This window comes from Haliaeetus leucocephalus, unplaced genomic scaffold, assembly GCF_000737465.1.
Source record: "Haliaeetus leucocephalus isolate CR32 unplaced genomic scaffold, Haliaeetus_leucocephalus-4.0 Scaffold848, whole genome shotgun sequence".
NCBI lineage: Eukaryota > Metazoa > Chordata > Aves > Accipitriformes > Accipitridae > Haliaeetus > Haliaeetus leucocephalus.
The window spans coordinates 6,499,404-6,518,733 of NW_010973284.1; the positions used below are offsets into that span (position 1 = coordinate 6,499,404).

Consider the following 19,330-nt stretch of genomic DNA (forward strand, 5'->3'; position numbering starts at 1 on the left):
GCTTTATCACTTTGTAAAGATTGCTTCTCTTTGCAGTTAAAGGAGAAAGACTGGCCAGAGGCACTTGGCTTAATTTTGTTGGTTTTTTTTTTTTTTTTCCTTTGGACTCCGAACTGGTGGTAGTTGGGATACCTTTGAGTTCTCATTTCATTTTCTTGTATTCAACCTCCCAGCAGAGCACCTTCCTTAGCAATACTGTTTGTCATCCTTTGTGTTCCGTGGTTAGCCAAAGACCCTGATAAAAACTTGGGGTCCTGTTATGTTGGGCACTGGGTAACTACTGAGAAAGTCCACAACTCCAAGAGTCATGCTGGGAAAGAGACAGAGAGTAGGCAGGAAGTGACTCGCTTGAGGAAATCGGAGAATAAAACCCAGGTCTCCAAAGTGCCAGTCTGGTTTTTGTCAGCAGTTCCTTACATTTTACACCATGCTACACACTCAACAGTGAAGTCTCTGAACAAGCCACCCAGTTTCCTTTAGGGAAACATGTTGTTAACCCCAGTGCCATAATGCTGTGACCTAAAACATATTTTTGAGACTATCATTGTCTCAGCAATGTGAGAAAATTCAGATATGGAATGAGTTGCCCTAGTACTTTTTGTTGTGTTTTTTTGTTTGGTTGGTTTGTTTTGGCTATTTTTAGCCTGGATATCTAAAATTGAGCAACCAAGGAAAAGTTTTTAATCTATCTACATTTTCTATTGTTTATTGTCTATTCTTCTCATTTCCGTAGCACTCCCCTCATCCATCCAAGCTTTCTTAGAGAAGATGTGTTCCTTCCAGGAAACCTCCTCCCATCTACCCATGGCAGCCTTGCTGGGCTGTTATCACTTACCCTGGCTGGACATCTCCCTCTTAGTCTTGTGATCCCTATTACTAATCCCAGTGCATTTTGGGCCATGTCTGAAGGAAGTGCTGGCACAAGTGTCTGAGGGGGTAATAACAGCTCAAGAACAATGAATGATCAAAACCCAATAATCTATTCCAAAATAAAGAACCAGTTTGTGTTGCATGTGGCTGAGCACGGAAGGGGGAGCAGCGAGCAAGTTGCTCAGACCTAGCATTCACCCTGAAGTGAAATCCATACTCACTTGCACCACCGTCTCTTAAGCACCTCTCCACTGTTTCAGCAAAAAAGACCCTTGTCCCAGAAAGACAAAAGGTGTTACATTCAGGTAGGTTTTGTTAACATCATGCAAGCTTAACAGATCTACTCAGAGATCTCTTAAAACCTGAGCACAACAAATGATCCTACCTTCTTTTTTGTTGTCTTGTACCAGGGCATTTCCAGGAAGACAAATACAGCTATTATATGCTTTAGCACCCCTCTGGGATGCATTTCTGCTCGCTGCTTCTTGGACATGTTGCTCCATAAGTTTGTTTGTTTGTTTATTTATTTATTCTGGAGGCTGGATGAGGGGAGAGAGGAAACATGTTTCTGGTGGCACAGGGAACAGACTGTAAAGCCTGTGCTTCTAAGCATTATAGGTTTTGGTTTCACAAGAACTCTGTCCTCTGGAGAGTCACAGCTAAGTGAAACTGCTCCATTACATTGTGCCAACCAGTCCACCCCTCTTTTTATACAGAGGGTTGAATTAATTTGTATTGCAAAGAAAAGGAGAGGGGGGGAAGTGTTTGAGTAAATGGATTTTCTTTCAGTACCTTCTTGCTGTGTTGTTTGTTCGTATGAGAGTTGACAGTCCCTTCTCCATTCCCAAACAGGTAGAAAGTTTGAATATCCACAGAAGAAACAAGTTTTCATAGCAATTTTATGGTGTATTTTCAAAGACCATCATTACTCTTACCTAATGTCAACAAGCTGGGAGCAGGTGACAGCCTCTCAGAGTAGCACAAATGAAAGGAGCTCCTTAACATTCAAATGCAAGCTACCTCTCTTGCAGAGTGCTGCAAATTTCACCCAGCTGGGACAAACCGTGCTGTGAAAAAGGTAGAAAGTCAGTTAAGAACTGGACACCTGTCCCCCTCCCAGGATCTCTTGCTGGGTGTTACCTCTTTAACTATATGTTATTTTAACATATGTAGAATACAAGTCTGTTTCAGAGAACTGTTCCGGAGCAGCGAGAGAGCCCGGGAGTTTGAGCAATGGGCTGTACTGGTTTGCTCTGGGACCAGTGTACAGCATGCTGCCCCTCCTTAGGAGGGGTTGTAATCTCCTGATTTAGACCTACAAGTGAGCAGAACGTCTCTGCCACAGAGCAAAACACTTTTTCTGCAGAAAGACTACTCAAAGCAACTGCATGCATGATGGCTGTATTTCCCTTTCTGCTTCTCATTGTCCTAAGTTTCTGTCATTTGTATAAATGATTATGAAAGCACTCCCAGGAGACTGCACACACACTCATAAAACTACTGTAAAGAGAAGCATTGCAGGCTATTGCTAGAGGCTATTTTATTGTACATTTTGAGGAAACGTCTCGTTTTCTACTGACAAATAGGGAAACTGAGAACTCCAGAGACACGAGTTATATTCTAAATGGTGTGATTATTCTGTAGAGCTTAGACTAGGAAATGCCAGCTTTGGCATCTTTGGGGAAGGATGTGCTCTGAGAAGCAGAGGTTGCTATTAGTAAAAAACGGGGGAAAAAATGGATCTTCGTTATTACCCTGAAGCATTTGCAGATCCCTTATTTGTGTATATGACTGGTCACAGCTTGGGCTGGCTCTTTAAAGGGAGATAAGTTCCAGACTAATCCTCTGGTTTATGGATGATGGGTTTGTGCATAGGTTAATGGTTGAGTAGGTGACATTGTCGCATGTGGCTAAGTGCACTTCTGGTGACAGGGAGAAGCAGACTCACTGAAGATGGAGCCGAGAGGATTGGGGGAAGTATGTTTTGGGAAACAGTACACTGTGTGTGCGTGCACGTGTGTGTGTGTGTGTGTGTTTGGGGTGGTGGAATGTAGGGGCATAAGGAGCTCCAACTGAGGTTTGTTTAGAGGATGGGGTGAAATTTGCCTCCTTCTGCTGCCTTTTCTGAGTAGGTTGTGATGGGCTGCTCAACTCTGTAGGGGAGCCCTTGACTGACTTGGTGGTGGTCTCAGGTAAGGACATCACCACCCTGCTTTGTTTGGCTGCTGGGAGTTGTTTAAGAAGCTCTCTCAGAAGAGCTGCTGATTTGGGTTCCAGTTGCATTAGCTGCTACGCTGAAGCCAGTGAACTCCATAAGCATCTTCAGTGCTGTAGCACTCAGGGAGGTGGGAGCTGCGAGTACAACCAGTTTCAGTGCATGTGAAGATGAATTCTGGGGAACATAAAATGCAGGCCAAATCCCTGCACTGGTGCTGCCAGTGTAACTGGTACAAGGTGCAGAGACAGGCAGCAGGCTGCAGAGACCTCCATCAGTCCTGGAGCTGCATGCCAGAGCACTGTAGAGAGCAGAGCGTGGATATTAATGAGCAGTGGAAAAAAAAAAATGCAGCTATTGTAGTTCTCGCAGGTGAACAACTGAAACCCTGAAGCATGAAACCCAGTTGATGTTCCAACTACAGAGTTTCCAAAAAGGGAGCTCATTTGATAGTTTTGGTTTTGAGGCATAAACTGAGAGCTTATAAAGCTCCCTCCTTCCAAGCCCTCTGCTAATGACCATGCAAATATGTGTTTTTATCAGCAAACTTAAGCAGGCATGACTGAAAGACACTTGGGAGGGATGGGGAGGGGGAAAGATCTGGTATTCCTTCACTACACATTAAAGGGATAATGAAGCCCCTCAGGGAGCAGATGTGTGTGTGGTGACAAAGTACCTTTAAACTGTTATTTCTCTGAGGAGAATTGCACTTTAAAGCCTGACAATGTGGTGCTAGGCAGGTTGTGTTCATGGTACTCCTACAATGTGATGCTGCCTTTAAGAAAGGGTGATTGCTGTCTGCTTTCCACTGAGTAGGAGGAAGAAGGCAAAAGGAGAGGGGTAGTAGAATGGTGAAAATCTCTTAGGATTTCAGGCTATTTGGTCTTCAGGTTTCAGTTTCAGGCTTTTCTCTCTCACATTCTTAGGACAGGTCAAACTGTTTCAGATCTCCTCTGCACGCCTTTTCTCAGATTTCTGCAAATAAAATTCTAGTTCAGAGAATATTCCCTTGTTAAACTCAAAGTTTGCTGCCCACCTCAGTGTTTCCTACGAGGCACAAAAGTTATGAAACAAAATGCTGTCAACTGCAGAGCTGTCAGTGAGAGTGAGTGAGCCCTTTTCACAGGAATATCAGTCCAATCTGGCTGTACCTAAGAGATCTGGAAAAACTCTAAGTAATGGAATCCCTCTTTGAAATGATCCTGAACGTTTCAAAACCTTCTTTTCCTGAATTTCAGTAGTCACAAGTGATTTTGAGATGAAATACATTTTTCTCCTGTGCATCAGAAACACGGCAAAGCTGCAAGTCGAGATGAATCAGGGAGTAATTTTGAGCTCTGTTCTCATTTTACCACATCTCTGCTCCCAGAATCCTTCCTCTTTGCCTGCTACCTCCTTCAGATCAGCTTTCTGCCTTTGGGATGTTTTTTTTCTTTTTTTTTTCTTTTTTTTTTTTTAAATAATCCCATCTACATTTCAGATGCTGGCTGCAGCTTGTTTGTAAAATAAATTGGAAGAAGGCTGCCTGATAGAAGCCTCCCAAATGCCATGATTTCGAAGTCTCCAGACCCAGTTGGCATGGAGTTGATAGTCTATCACAAAAAACACTAACACATATGCTTTCCAGTCTATTAAGAGAGTTAATGGAGCTGGTGAGAGGTGGGTGTGAGGAGAGAGTTAACTTAGTTTTGAAGTGAGAAGTTTCCTCAGTGCTTCCAGAGACATAAGGAGAAAAGTTTTGCTTGTAAAATAGCTTGATGGGCTACTGGCTGCAAGAATGGCAGGGTCAAAGCAGTGATTGCTGGGCACACCGTAGCAGTAATTAGCTCTATCCATATGAGGAAAGTGAGCTGCCAGTTGCATCCCTCTTAGACCACCCTGTAGAGGGGCAAACAGAAGAGTCACAATTTGTGATATTGCTATTTACAATCTTCTGTGACAAAGATTTCAAAGCCAGTGCATTGCTGTGCTCTCTTTCTAACTTTTGCAGACTTCAATAAAGCATTCTAGAAAATGAGAGTGAGTTATAGCTGATACTGTAAAACTCTTCACCAAGATGGATTTGACATTGTCTGGGCTCCAGTCCATTTCCCAATGGCACGTCTATTCTTCCTTGATGACAAGTGTGTCATTCCTTTTTTCTAGAGCACTAACTACTAACTCTTTTATTATCACTTTTTCGCTACACTAGGGCAGAGAGTTGAAGGCTCATAGAGGTCAGACCTCTTTTAGAGGTCTTATCTTCTTTTAGAAGAAAAGCTTGCTCTTCAGCTATAAGAGCAGCATCAGCAGAAAACTCTGGTGAGGTTGTAATTGAGTCCTGATTACACTTGGCCATTGCTGGTGCTGATAAGTGAAGAACATGAAGCAATTTGTATGCATAATCCCAGTTTACCCCAGTAGGTAAAGGGTTTATTGCTCAACTACAGAACAAGCAAAATGCGGGCAGTTTTTCTGGTTTGGGGGTTTGGGTTTTTTTAGGAATAGTTAGCCTCAGCTGTGAAATACAGCTTATTTCCCAAATGGAAATGGCATAGGGTGATCTAGCATAATTTTAATTATGTGTTGTAATATGAAACCATTCTCTAATTATGAATCCTCTTGGTGTTTATGTCTCTGCTGTTCTCCAGGAAGGATTTCTAACATGATTCTCTGATTCTTGTGAGCATGCAGTTGAACATGCTACGTCCTTTTGTAAAACATTTCCTGGATCTACATCATCTATCTATATCAGTAAATGGGAAGATCTCTTTATTTTGAGTTTCATGCAGATACTCTGTGAGGACAAATGATCTTCTGGGAAACATTCATGTGCACACTAGAGCTCAAGTTTTTGAAGATATATGCAGTTTGCTACTTCTTTCCATGGGCACACAAACAATCAGTTGTGTTGCAGTAGATGTGAACAGCTGGTAAAATCTATCTGTTGGATTTCAGGAACCTCCTAGACCTTGCTACATCAGAAATTAATCTTTCTCAATCTGTCAAAGCCTGTGACCAGATTTCTGTCTGGTTGCTGATTTCTCTCCTAATTACTTTCTTGAGTCATTTGTACCTTGTTGTTTCCTTTCTTGCTGGGTTGGAGAAACACCTTAGGATTGATCATAAGTGATGTGCAGTCTATACCCTGGTTCCCATGCTACAAACCTGGCAAAGTCTGACTTGCACTGTGGTCATACCTTGATCCTTTTTCTCCCTAATGTCTTGAGCAATTTCAGAAGATGACAAAGATTCATTCCTCAACAAGCCCTGTATGAGAAAGCACCCTTTTGTACCTTGTCCCTTTGCCCTACCATCAGCGAAATGTAGAACTGAAGCTACCATCTATCACTGGCTGGACACTGAGCCTGCTTGACATTTCAGCCCTTTCTGGCATCTCTTCTTCCACTGAACAGTGGACCCAGATTTACCGGGTTTTGCCTCCAAGTTTTCCTTTTGTGCAACCTTAGGTTTTCTGATGCTGTAGCAAGTCAAGTCCCCTGCAAAGTCACACATAAGCTGAGAAGGAGGTCCTACCAAGCAGAACCACTCAGATTCCTAGTCCATCAGGGTGCCAAAGGGTGGACTTGGGAAAATTCAGTCTCGGATGTGTGAGAAATGCATTGTTTTCCCTTCTTGGTCTTTTGGAGCCACTCTTGTGATAGATTGATACAGGCATGCAGAGGCAATCAGTAAACTGCCTGCCCGTACTTTATGAATATGGACTCCTCAGGGCATTCATTTCAGTAGTTGTTAGCAGGACGATGGAGCGGTGCCAAGAAACCAAGAGTATCCCTCAGCCGTATGGGAGCTGTCTAAGCTTTTGAGCTTGTAAGCTAGCTACCAGTGGGCTGAATTCACTGAGGAGAGACATTGTGTGGTTGAGAGCGTCCTTACCAGCCAAGAGACAAGACTGCCCTAGAGACAGGGGTTCTGGTACATTGAGAGGTCTAACCAAGGGCCAAATTTTTTTCTGCTTTGAGATCACTCCAGAAAGAATTTGCTTGCAATTTTTTTTCTTATTTCCTTCCACACATCTCTTTGTCTGTTGCAATGTCTGAATAAGGTCCAACTGGTTCACAAATTTCTTTGTGCTGCCTGGCTGATCACTGTCATTCCCAATGGGGAAACTGGTCATACAGAAGGTATTCAGCATAGCATGTGGAGGAGGAATGAAATCTGGTAGGAAGGCCTGGGGAAGCTGCCACTAATGCCTGAGATGTAGAGAGAGGGTCAGCACATCTTAAGGCTCTCAAGTGTGTGTAAAATCCAGGTGTAGTTTTCTGATGGGTTTCTTCCCACCAGAAAGCGCGGGAGTCCTTCATTCTTCCTGCTCTGCTCTTTTAACACTGGATTCTTGTTGCTTGGCACCTCCTAACCCTGTAGATAGCTATTTGTTCACTGAATTTTTCTCACACAATCTGGGAAACAGAGTCCTTCTGTGAGCTTTAATGTATCAGTGCATTTTAATAACGAATTACTGTTGATTTTGTACAGATATCCCTATTTAAGAACTTCAAAGTCTTTGGTGTTTCTTCCCACCCTCCAGACTTTGTACTTTTTGCTGTTGCTGTTGTTGACACTCCCATGCGATTCAGCCTTGGAGAAATAAATATTTGTTTAGCTGTTCTCCTGCTGTGCCTGCTCAGTGCATTTGCTTAATGATGACTTCAGTTCAGCTTTGCAAGGAGTTTAGGGCAATAGATTCTCCCAGAAAAACAAGAGACTCATTTGCGGACAACTTTATCTGTGTTCTTTCTCCCCTCTTGCCCCCCTCGCCCCCTCACCTCCCCATTTTCCCCAGATTAGAATTTGATTAAATAAATGTGCATGCAAAGGCTCTTTGTTTGCCATGATAATACGTGGCTTTTCATAGCCTTTGTTTGAGCATTATCAGTTGTCAAGATCAGTTCTGGTGAGGAGTCAAAATTTTGCCTGTTTATTTCTCCACTCCATTTATCTCAACTTGAAACAGTGGGTAGAAGGTTGGACTCAAGCAAGGACCTGCTGCCCTTCTTTGTCATTACAGATTCAAGAAAATTCAACTAATTTTCTTCTTTTCGTCTAAAACATCAAATCACATTCTGGCATATAGCATTTGCTTTAGAGCCAAGCCCAAGCTGCTGTATCAAAACATGCATGTGTTCATATTTGAAAGGTTTATTTTATGTTTTCTCTACCCCAAACCTCTTGAGTCAAGTCAGAGATCTTACTTTTTACTCAAGACATCAAGTTGGTCTATGACATCAGATTTTTTTCAAAATGAGGACAAAGTTAACCTCCAAAATCTACATTTATGCACCTAAATGAAGGTTCAGCTTCTTTTTATTCCTGGAAGTGTGGCACTACCTGACAAAGAAATGAACAGGCGATTTTATTAATGCCATTGCCATTTCAAGTAATTTTGCACAGCTGAAATTGGAACTATTCTATTAAACAACCCCCCCTCAAAAAAAAAAAAAGAAAGAAAGAAAAAAAAGAAAGAAAAAAATCCCACAAAACAAAACCAAAAACCCCAAACCCCACAAAATAGCATTATAAAAATTGAAACTCTGGAAAGATCCAAATCTTGTTTTCTTTTTTTCTGCCATTTACAAAACCTTCTTCCAATTATTTAAACTACTTATGCTTCACTTTTGAAATATGGCAAGTATAATTTTGCCAATAACTAGACCCAACTCTGAGTTATTTTCTGCCAGAAAGCAAAAATCACTTCAGTGAAGTAATACATCAGACTCTCTCTTCATCTATTTCGAGCTGATGAGGTTTCAGCTTATAGCAGAGATTGTTTTTTATTAGGCTCTGAGTACATGACCTGGCACTTGTGCAGTTGAGTTTCAGACTATTATCACTCCGGTCCTCAAAGTCATCCCACTGTTTTTTTTTTTTTTTTTTTTTTTGTATGATATTCAGAGCCTCCTCCATAATGATGATTCATTCCACAGTGTGTCATCAGCAAATTTTGTTGGCATGGTCTTCCTTTACTGTGCCAAGAACTGTGATGAAAATATTATGTAAGATTTATCTCAAGAATCATCTATGAGGAATTCAACTCATAACCTTCATCTAGCCTGATGACTGAAATAATGGGAAATAGAGCTGAAAAGGACCTCATGTCCAAACTGTATCCCAAAGACATGAACTATACTTAGCAGATACATGTCCAATTTGTTCTTAAACATAGTTGATGAGATTCCATAATCTTCATAGATACTCCATATCAGTAACTGAGTCTCCTAATCACTGGAATACTTCTGTCCTTAATGTCTGCCCTGAATCACTTCTCTGACATATTCCTCGTTTTCACTGTGCCAAACACAGCCATAGAATCAGCTCATTCCCCTTGTGAGTGATGCTTCTCCTCACAAACCAAAATACCATCTTCTGACATGTTTGTTTTCTTCCTTTGAGCTGGCTCCATACACCCATATTCATCAGCTGATGCTTTCATGCATTGAAAGTTGCACCACAGGCATTCATTTGAACATGAAGCATGATCCATTGAAATCAATGTTTACTTGACTTATGAAGCAATCCCCAGAGCCTGATCATCTTCCTTTATGTTTCTGAAGTTTAACTGAAGACAAAGCTTCCCTCAGTTTCAGGGTCTCGGTAGTCTTTTGAAGGCTTCTTTTGCAGGAAGTCAGAGAACGTTCCCTCTTGTAGACCTCCTTAAGTATTTTATTCCATATATCATATTAACAATTAATTTCCCCATCAGTCCTTATGAGCACTTTACCTCCCTGTCCCATAGTTATTCAGAATATCCTCAAGGTTTCTGCCATGTAATTTGGAGGAAATGATATGATATGTACATAGCAGAATGCATTCTGTGTACAATTTACCACAAAGCTAAATATTATGTTACCACAAAGACAACACGTTGCATTTGGAAACTCCTATATATAATGCTAATAAGAAACCCAATGCCATCTTTTTCTAATTAACCTGGAAAGCCTTCCTTTTTATAACATGAGAGAGACTTCAAACCATTCAGAATGTTAATAAACCCACAGGTATTTCCATTCTTCATATCTTCTGGTATACACTATTCATCCAAAATTGTTGTTCATTTCAGTATTAGTCTGATTTTCTCAGTCTAGAGAAGTTTTACATTTTGAACCATTGCATCTATTTTTTTAAAATAAGAAAGAAATCTTATTTTCCCTGTTTTGGAAAAGAGATGGACTTGATAAATACTAACATTGTGTTAGCAAGAAAAGATACTAGCCTTAAGGCTCAATAGGAGGACCCTGGTTAGCTCAAAGAATTCACCGGGGGCACAATGACTGAACAGTAAGCAATGTTAAGGGTCCTTTATGTTTCACTAGCAACATAAAAGCCTTAAAGCAGGAGATATTAAGGCTTTTTATGCAACAGATACAAGTTGCATAACTTTTTTTTCGTCTTTTTTTTTTTTTTTTGTGGTGGTCACTGTCTTGTGCTGAGCCCAGATTGACACAGTCTAATGGTTATGAGGTTGTGAATAGAGTCTGATAACTAAAATGAAATCAGAATCCATTTTTCTGTCTAGTTGGTAGGAACAATCTCCGAGACTTCAATCAACCTGAAGATGAGTTCCCCTTTAGTCTCCGGATGTCACGCCTTCAAAGGAGAGCTAAAACTCGTTTATGGAAATACTTGGATTCCTTCCCTCCACCCCCCAAATGAATAGTCATAAAGCTGTAGGGTTCTTAAAGCCAGATCTTCAGTAATAGCACAAAATACTGCATTTTATACTGTGCTGCTTATGCTGTAAAATAATGCAGTATATTTTTCCACCCAGAGAGCAACACCCACTTAACATTTAAGTTAGTGAAGTGGAAATTTGTGTGACCTAATTTAAGAACCAGTCAAATATCTTAGGTGAGAAAGTTTCACTAAAATGTAAATGCCACTGTATTTCTACTTTGCTTAAAAGAGTCCAGGGTAAGGGGCGGGGGAGAATGGTTATGATACAGGGGAACGCAGCACAGAGAAGGAACCCAATATCCAAATAATAGTCCAGCTTAACTTTTGAGAATGGAGGGTCTGGAAGGTTCACTTTCAACTCATGCATATGACAAGCTTTCTTTGTGTTATCCAAAAGGGGAGGAGAAAAGCTGATGTTACTAGTGAACTGAGATTAATTCTGTGAAAGTCTGCAAGGCATTATTTATAGTCTGTGTGCCAGAACTGTGTTTCCATTAATGGTCTCTCTAGGCCATGCTCAAAAAATAGTGTAGTCTCACATAGCGTAAATGAGATTTGGCAATGTGAATTTAACTGTTTTCTATTTTAACAGACTCCTTCCCAACCCTTCCCATATTCCACACATGAACTCTCTTCATGTCTCTGTGTTCTTCCTCCTGCAGTCCAGTACATCATTCAACAGAGATGCTGTGAAGGCAGGAACAGGCCGGCGTTTTCTTGGTGGGCTGTTAAATGATACATCCTACTGCTACACTCTGGAAGTCTCATTCTACAGCTACATATTGGGTGGACCTAATTCTGCTGTCCCCTACACAGAAGAAGCATGTATCCTTTTGAAATCCTTCCTCCTCTTGCAGCACACATGAACTGGGCACTTAAGGTAAATACTTCTATCTTAATAAGAGTTTGCTGAGATAGGAACACACAAGTGGAAATGTGAGTCTGCTCCTGATGCTTTAATTTCCCTTGTATTGATTCTCCATACTGTGGAAATTCAAGAAGAGAAAGGCATATTAGATCAAATAAGCCATTTCCCTCTTGTAGGAGATTGGCTCACACACTTGTTATAGAAACTAGTCGTAGAGAGCCTGTGATCCATTCCCTTCCAGAGTCTTCCATTTCTTTCTTCATTTCTCTCCTTATTCTCTCATTATCCCTGTGTTTGTATTATTGTTTTAATAGCAAGTTGAAGGTGCATCGTTGGTACTGAGTTAGAGTATCTTCTCCGCCTTTGAATCACAGCCAAAAGACTCTAAAGGATCCATTAGGTTCTGCAGCTGCCTCAGGGCCAGGTCTTTAATACCAGTTGACAAAGAAATGGAAAGCGACCTCTGCAAACAAAACTGACAAAGTCGTTTGCATTTTTGAGCACTCAAATAGAAGCAATGTCTCATTCCTCAAAAAACACATATCCACCTGGCTATCTCAACGTATCAACAATTTGTAGAATTGTTCTGACTGATCTTATGATCTGGTTTTATGTTTTTCTTTTTTGTCACCATGCTCACTCAAATAACCTGTGCCTATACTTCAAGCTTGGGTGTGTTATTTCATTTTGTCGTTTTATCTTGGTAGCTTTTGGAATTTCCACAGGTTTAGAAACACTGCAGAGGGAGAAAGATTAGTGGTGATTGCTTATTTACCTCTCCACTGCATTTTAGAAGTCGGGGAAGGTTTACAGCTTTAGGGTAGCAAGGGGGAAACTTGTATGAGACATAATTCTTCACCATCCATGCATATGTACACACTGTGTGGGAATAAGAGTGAGGAACAGGGAACAGGGAAAGTAATTCTTAATCATTTGGGGTTTTCTGGTTTGACTTCTCCACTGAAAGTGAAATTTAGGGGAAGGAAAGGGATGTATATATTAAGGTGACTTATCAGACTTAGGCATTTGGAATACAAGCTCTTTTTTGCCCAGTAAGGTTAACTACTTCCACAGAATACCTTCTTGCAACATACACTTATGTAGTATAACTTGCCACTGAAGAAAAAATTGTCATTACTGTTAGGTGTAAGTATTTATTTTCTCATGTTGGTATTTTGGCATTTTAAGAACATGTGCCTTAGTTTCACCTTTAATTTTCCTCCTCACTTAGTACTCATTGTACTGACAGCTACTTATTTATCTTCCTTATTTATCAAGAACAGTTTTTGCAGTGAGGAGTGGGAAGAGTCCCTATACAAATGAGTTCATGATTCCCTTGAATATGTTTTTCTTCATGACTTGTAGGTCATGCTGGCTTAGTGTCCCTTTCCATGAAGATTTTTGTTTCGTGCTTCACACTACAGAGGTTTCAGGTGTGGGGTCTAACATCTCTATTTGCTTGGCTTGCCTTCTGCAGACAGAGCTGCATCATTCTCAGTTCATTCACTGTGACCATCAACAGCTAGAGCACAGAAAACAGGCCCCAGATCAGAGATCCTTCTTGGTGGTGATGGATGGAAAGCTCAAGCAGCAGCTTGATTTCTACAGTTACGGTTTCACCTAGCTGAGTGAAAAAGGAGGAGAAGCTGGCTTTGACCCGCCTGGCAGACAGCAAAGCAGGGAAGGCTCTTTGCCCATGTAGTACACTCCACTGGCATTTTGCCCTGGTAGGTTTCATTATTTCCTTTTCAATGGAGGGATTCTATCAAGAGTGCTGCTTATGACAGCTCTTCCTCATGTGTGCAGTTTCCTAGTTAGAGAAAGAAATGGAGCTACTTGAAGCAGTCTCTAGGCTGGTCTGCTCTAACACAGGAGTGGCTGGATTTATGCACATCCTATCCTGGCATCACCGAAGTGCCTGTGACCAAAAGTAAAACAATTGCAGAACGTTCCAATTTAGCCTGAACAGCCCTTCCAAGCTATTTGCAAGTCAGTGATTAATTAATGCTCAGATTTTTTAATGGACCTGAACCAAAGACACAGCCAGTCAGCTCATATTGTCCTCCAAGGACAGGCATGCTTCTGTTAACTATCTAGCTACATGCAGGCAGCAAGTCAAGCAAATAAATGAAAATACAGCAAGCCCCAAAACCGTGAACTGATAGGGCAAGTATTCAGGAAATCTGCCTTCAGAGATGTATTTCTTAAAACTTTGTTCATCCCACTGTGATGTTACTGGGCTGTGGAGTTTTTTGTTTTGTTTTGCTTTTAATAGAAACAGGATCAGGGAGGCTAGAATCGTTCCAATCTTGTAGTGTTGGATTAAGAAGTGCAGACTGAGACAGCCTCAAATTCAGGGAACCCATGGCCTTGAACAGAGACTACAAAGCAGATCACACCCCACATTCAGAATACTGGCTCCATGTAGAGACCAAAACAAATGAGGATCTCCAGTTTCTACAAAAATACTAATTTAGCCTAAAGTTGTTCCTGTTGACAGGTGAGAAAACTGAACAAACTCTGAACAGTCTTCTGTTTGCACTGGTGGCATGTAATTCTACCTGCCAGTTTCTTCCCTTACAGCATTGATGGCAAATAAGATCATAGTACCACTCCCTTTGATGCCATTATGTAAGTGGATTAGGTTTGTTGGGTCTGGGGTTTTTTTAAATCTCTTCATGTTCCTCAGGGTTTACGTGCTCACTCTGTGATCTATACAAACACCTACGTGAGCCTGTAATAGATATGTTTCTACATATCACACTTGTGTGACTGAAACATACTTTGTAATTATTGAGATAAATGGATACCTTACATGCATGAAAATGGGAGACAGACTTTCAGTCTGGTAAGTGTTATTTGAATTCAGACATTGTTAGTGTGGACAGTAACTTTTTTCAATAAGAAAGTAAGAAAATTTTTAAAAAAGGAAGGGAAGATACCATTAAAAGTGGAAATCTGTTCCAAACTACTCCAGTTTGCATGACTGAATGTATTCTCCTAAATGAAATACCTCAAAGATTCAGAATTTAGAGGATTACACCTGGTATGTTCTGTAAAACCAAATTTGCCCCTAAGGCTGCACTATTTAAGTGAAATCCGGGAGTGAAGGGTCTTCCATCAGTCTGTGCAGGGGGTATATGTTTGGGACATATATGATGGGATAACAGCACCCTGTGGAGTACTGAATTTCTGGCCTCTTGTAACATAGAGAGTTAACATGGTTGCATGAATGTCTCAGGCCTCAGTTAGCATTATATCAGTAATGGTTACTGCTTGAGCGTCTCTTGTATTTTCATCCTGCAAACAAAGCACTGCATCAGGTGTAACTTCCTGAACGCCCTGTTACACATTCCTTCAGAGGTACGTGTGTGCGTGGTAGGTCTGTGTCTAACTGATATGTAGCTGGTGTACGAGAAACATTAGGGATATATTCTGTAAGCCTGGCTCTGCAGAATACCCTACGATAACATGTGCTGTAGATAACAGTGAATGGAGTCTGTTTCGAAGGCATAATAAGAGGATTGTAGGCTTGTAGGTTAGTTGCCTGGAAGTGGACAGAGAAATGTTTAAAACCCTTCTCACATGTGCACACATTTGGTGGTAACTGATTAAAAAGGCAGCGCAGCAACAGTTTGCTCAGCACCAGGTGAAGAAGCTTTAAAATGAGCTGATATGCTTCCATTAAATACCATGTTTTACTAAGTATTTACAGGGCTTATGACACAAGGCATGTAAACTGCTCTGTTAACATTCACCACCAGCAGCTCAACTGCTGAGCTGTCTAGATACACAACAGCCTCATAGCTGGACAGGGAACACGGGATAAAAGAGGGGGAGGAAGGATGAATCCCCAGCTGTAGGACTCTGAGTGCTGCTCTGATAGCGCACCCAGAATTGCTTTCCACTGCAGCTGCAGATCAACAGCCATCACAGCCTGACCCGAGAGTGGCCAGTAAAGGAGTCTCACATCAACAGTTTGAAAATCTATTGGGTTCATGTTTTAGAGTGTTTGAACTGGATCCCTGCTGCACAGCAGGCAGCCCATAAGAGAGCATAAGAGGTTTTATTCTTCCAAAGCCTAGCCAGGAGGTAGGAAGATAGAAACGATGGAAATGATGGTTCTGCTTTGTATGGCTTTTCTAAGCACATCACTTCACCTCTTTAATATCCTCAATATAAAGAATTAATTTAATGAAACATCTTTTGTAAAAAAGAAACAAACAAAAAACTCCACTTTGGAAGCCATGGGTAAAGAACACAGAAGAAAGAGGCATTACTAATATTATCCCAAAGTGGGTCTTCTCACATTACAAACAGCTGAGAAATTATCTCAATACTTTAAAACACTATAGCTGAACCAACTTGCAAAGATATCACTTGGTATTTTCCATTTCACTGAATGTGTTGAATTGGAAGCTTAAACAGGGCGTACTTGCACTGCTGAACTCTCTCTTCTGTTTATGGCCATAAAAAAAAAAAGTATTCATGTGGCTACAGCCACAGAATGAAAGCTTGGATTGACTAGAGTCTCTTCAGGTGCTCAACAGGAGCTCACATCTTGGACTTGTGGCACAGTTGGGACCACTGGGTTCACTCTTATTCTTAACTTCAAGCAGAATATCAGCCTGCTGTTTGAGTGGGGACTTGAGAAGTTAAATCCCCTGTAGGAAAGAGTCATTTGCTTATACCCAAATTCCTTTTAAAGAGTACTTGGATCTCCGTAAATGCCTGTCCTGGGGAAAAGAAGTCTGTATGCGAATTACAATTCCAGTAAAAGCGTCTATAACTTTTAGAGCTTTGTGGACCTGGCAGTCCTCTAGGGCAAATGTATTTGGTTATTTTGGGCTTTTTTACATTTCTTTTTTTGGCAACTGCCTGTCCTGATCCTCCTAGCTCTCTTAGTGATATCCTTAAGAGAAGATCCTCAGGAGCCAGATTATGGCCCTTGCAGGTTCATTCCCACCCAGTAAAGGCAACGTTACTAGCAAAAGCCAATGAGGTATGAAAGGCTGTGCTGGTAAAGCTGAGGGAGCTCTGCAGAGGTTATCCAGTGTGGTTTATATTTGAATGTTAGTTAGAGCTTGTTGCCAAGATGACTTCAAAGTACATTGGGCATATACTCAGGAAAAGACCTCCAGAGGTCTACATCTTCATCCTTCTTCTGCTAAGCTCCTAGAAACAGGCTCCTTTCTGTGTGTTGCAAAAAGTGGGATTAATCCTAATCCTGCAGATTTTCCTAAGAGCGACCTCCATGCACATCACCTCTCTGGCATTTGATTATTTCTCAGTACCATGTTTTGGGCTGTCTTTGAGGAAAGAAAACAAAATCCTCTTTCAACTCCCCAGTCTGTGTGAAAGTGTCAAGGTTTACAGCCACAATTTCAAATGCTCTTAATATTACTGGAAGCATAGAGTTAAATTATAGAGTTGTAAAGTTACTTTATAGTGATAATGCTGTCAAGCATCAATATCTCTGCCCCAGGGCACCATGGAAACTGAGTTAATGATATAAGAAGCTGATATTTTTCAGGGTTGCAGCTGTTGGCTCATACCCAGAAGGAATCTGTGTGTTCATATCAGGTATATACAGGGGGACCTGCTCAAAAAAAATTAAGAAACAGTGAAAGTATGTTTAATGAAGTGCAGTGGAATGGAGGTGCAAAGCAATACATGATGTTGCAGTATGCACACCTCTTTCCCTCACAGAGTTCAATACAGTGGACAGTGCTGTAGGAAAATACTTGTTTTACTGTAAGAGAGGGTGTTTGTGGGGTAGATTTATATGTACATTTGTTTATCTAGTTGCCTGTAGCACTGACTGCATCAGTCTATGCAGACACCATATGGGAGTATCAGTAAGGAAATGGAAATTAAGGCAAGTGACTACAGTCAGTTTAGGAATATCTATAATTTTTGTAATGGATTTCTTAGCATCTGTATCCCAAAGTGCTCTGATAGCCTCAGATGAAAGATGCTCTAAAAGTGCAAAGTGTTATTATAAAGGTGGATTTTCTTTCAAAGAAAGGGGGTTTTTTGATCCCCCCCCCCCGAAATGTAGAATATCGGTCTTGGAAGGCATCTTCAAAGTATTTCCTGGGGATTTAACCATATGATTCCAGTTACCTTTTGGCTAAGAGCCAGATATCAAATACCATGCATGTGAGTGTGGAAATGGTCTTGCAGTTGACTGCTGCAGCAAGAGCGGGCTTGAGTAACTGGTTCATTTCTCTGTGTGCCCAGGTGCTTTGCATGCTGCCTGTTTGGCAGATATTCGCATGGCTTTCTGTGGGGAAGGAGGGAGAGCAGCTCAGACTCACAAGCCTGTTTTAAGTAGAAGTGAAAGGGAGTTTGTAAGCTGAGGATCTAGTCTTGAGGGGAATGAAGCATCAGAGGTACTGAGAGCCTACCTGTGCGATCAGATTTTAAGGCACAAGTTAGACTGAGCATCATGGTTTGCTCCAGAGTTGTGTTGTCCTGAGCATTGTAAAGGAGGACCCCATAAGGGTGTAGATTAATTTCCTTCCTCTTGTGTACACAGGTTTCTTTCCCAGGGATACTAAGGTACAGGGAAGAGAAGAGGTGGTTGTTGTGGGACCAGAATTTAAGCAGGGTGCATATCCAGACCCATAGAAATGTTCTCAAGTCAGTTTTAGACATAAATGCAGGAGCTTGTCTTCTTTGAAGAGCAGAAAAACTTCAGTGGCTGTGAGCCTGGACTAGGGGATTTGCACAGGTCGACTTGAGAGCCGTCAATATTTACAACCTTATTCAGGAACAGGGACCTTGTGGACAGTGGGAGCATAAGCATCTTAGAGAGACACATGTGCAAATACCATCCCTGCTTCCCACCAGCTGTCTTCAACTCAGGGCTGGCGGAGAATGTGGTCTTTGGCCTAGGTAGGGCTGTATCTAGTGACACGGGAAGACTGATCCTTATAAGCCAGCCAAGATGAGGAAGCCCAGCTCTAAAAATGATGTTATATCCAATGCAGCCTTTGGGGTTTCTGTTGAGACACTGCATGCAAACTGGTGCCAAACTGTCACTGAGGTTTTACTGACTGAAATCCTCATCAGTCCTTTCCATTCAAGCTATCAATGACTTATGATTGCTATCAGGCCAGCTAAATCTGTGGCCTGCAAGCACAGAACGCTAATTCAAAATGGTTTTGATGGTGGTATAAAATACCATAAAATTTGCCAGTTAGCAAAATGTAACAATTTTTATTATTAGTAGTATTCCTTTTGCACACAGGAGAAAATAACTTAGACCAAGCACAAGTGAAGTTGATTACATGAGCGATTGCAGAGTTGTGGCTAATACAAACAAGGGGGGAAGCTCTCTCCAGGCACTGCTATCCCTCTTGGAACTGGCTTTCAAGGTTTTGAACACCCCTCTTATTAACTCGCTTTTCTATAAACTTGTATTTTTCCTTTGTCTCATAAGCAACTTGACAAAACTAAGCATATAGAACTGATAGTGAGGCTCTTGGGTGCTCAGAACACCATACAAATGCTATTAGACCCATAGTTAAAATAATTCTTTGGTAAATGTTAAATTCCTATTAGTAACACTTGCTAAACTTAAGTGCAAAGGAAAGGGCAAGGCTAATCTGAAAGGCAATGGAGAGCAGGGCTTAAAAGATATTAACAGTTTGTTGGAAATGTCTGAGGGGAGTGGTTAATATGACTAAAGAGTAACGTCT

The 19,330-nt window shown here is 41.2% G+C and overlaps 1 protein-coding gene across 1 annotated transcript in view; it reads left to right on the forward strand.

Annotated features, from left to right (window-relative positions):
* The window catches only part of AGBL4 (ATP/GTP binding protein-like 4), a 580,767-nt gene that overhangs the window by 482,122 nt on the left and 79,315 nt on the right, over positions 1-19,330 (forward strand). Inside the window, exon 8 of the mRNA XM_010582707.1 lies at positions 11,419-11,581. Within this exon, the coding sequence (XP_010581009.1) occupies positions 11,419-11,581 (163 nt within the window). The remainder of the gene's footprint in view (positions 1-11,418; positions 11,582-19,330) is intronic.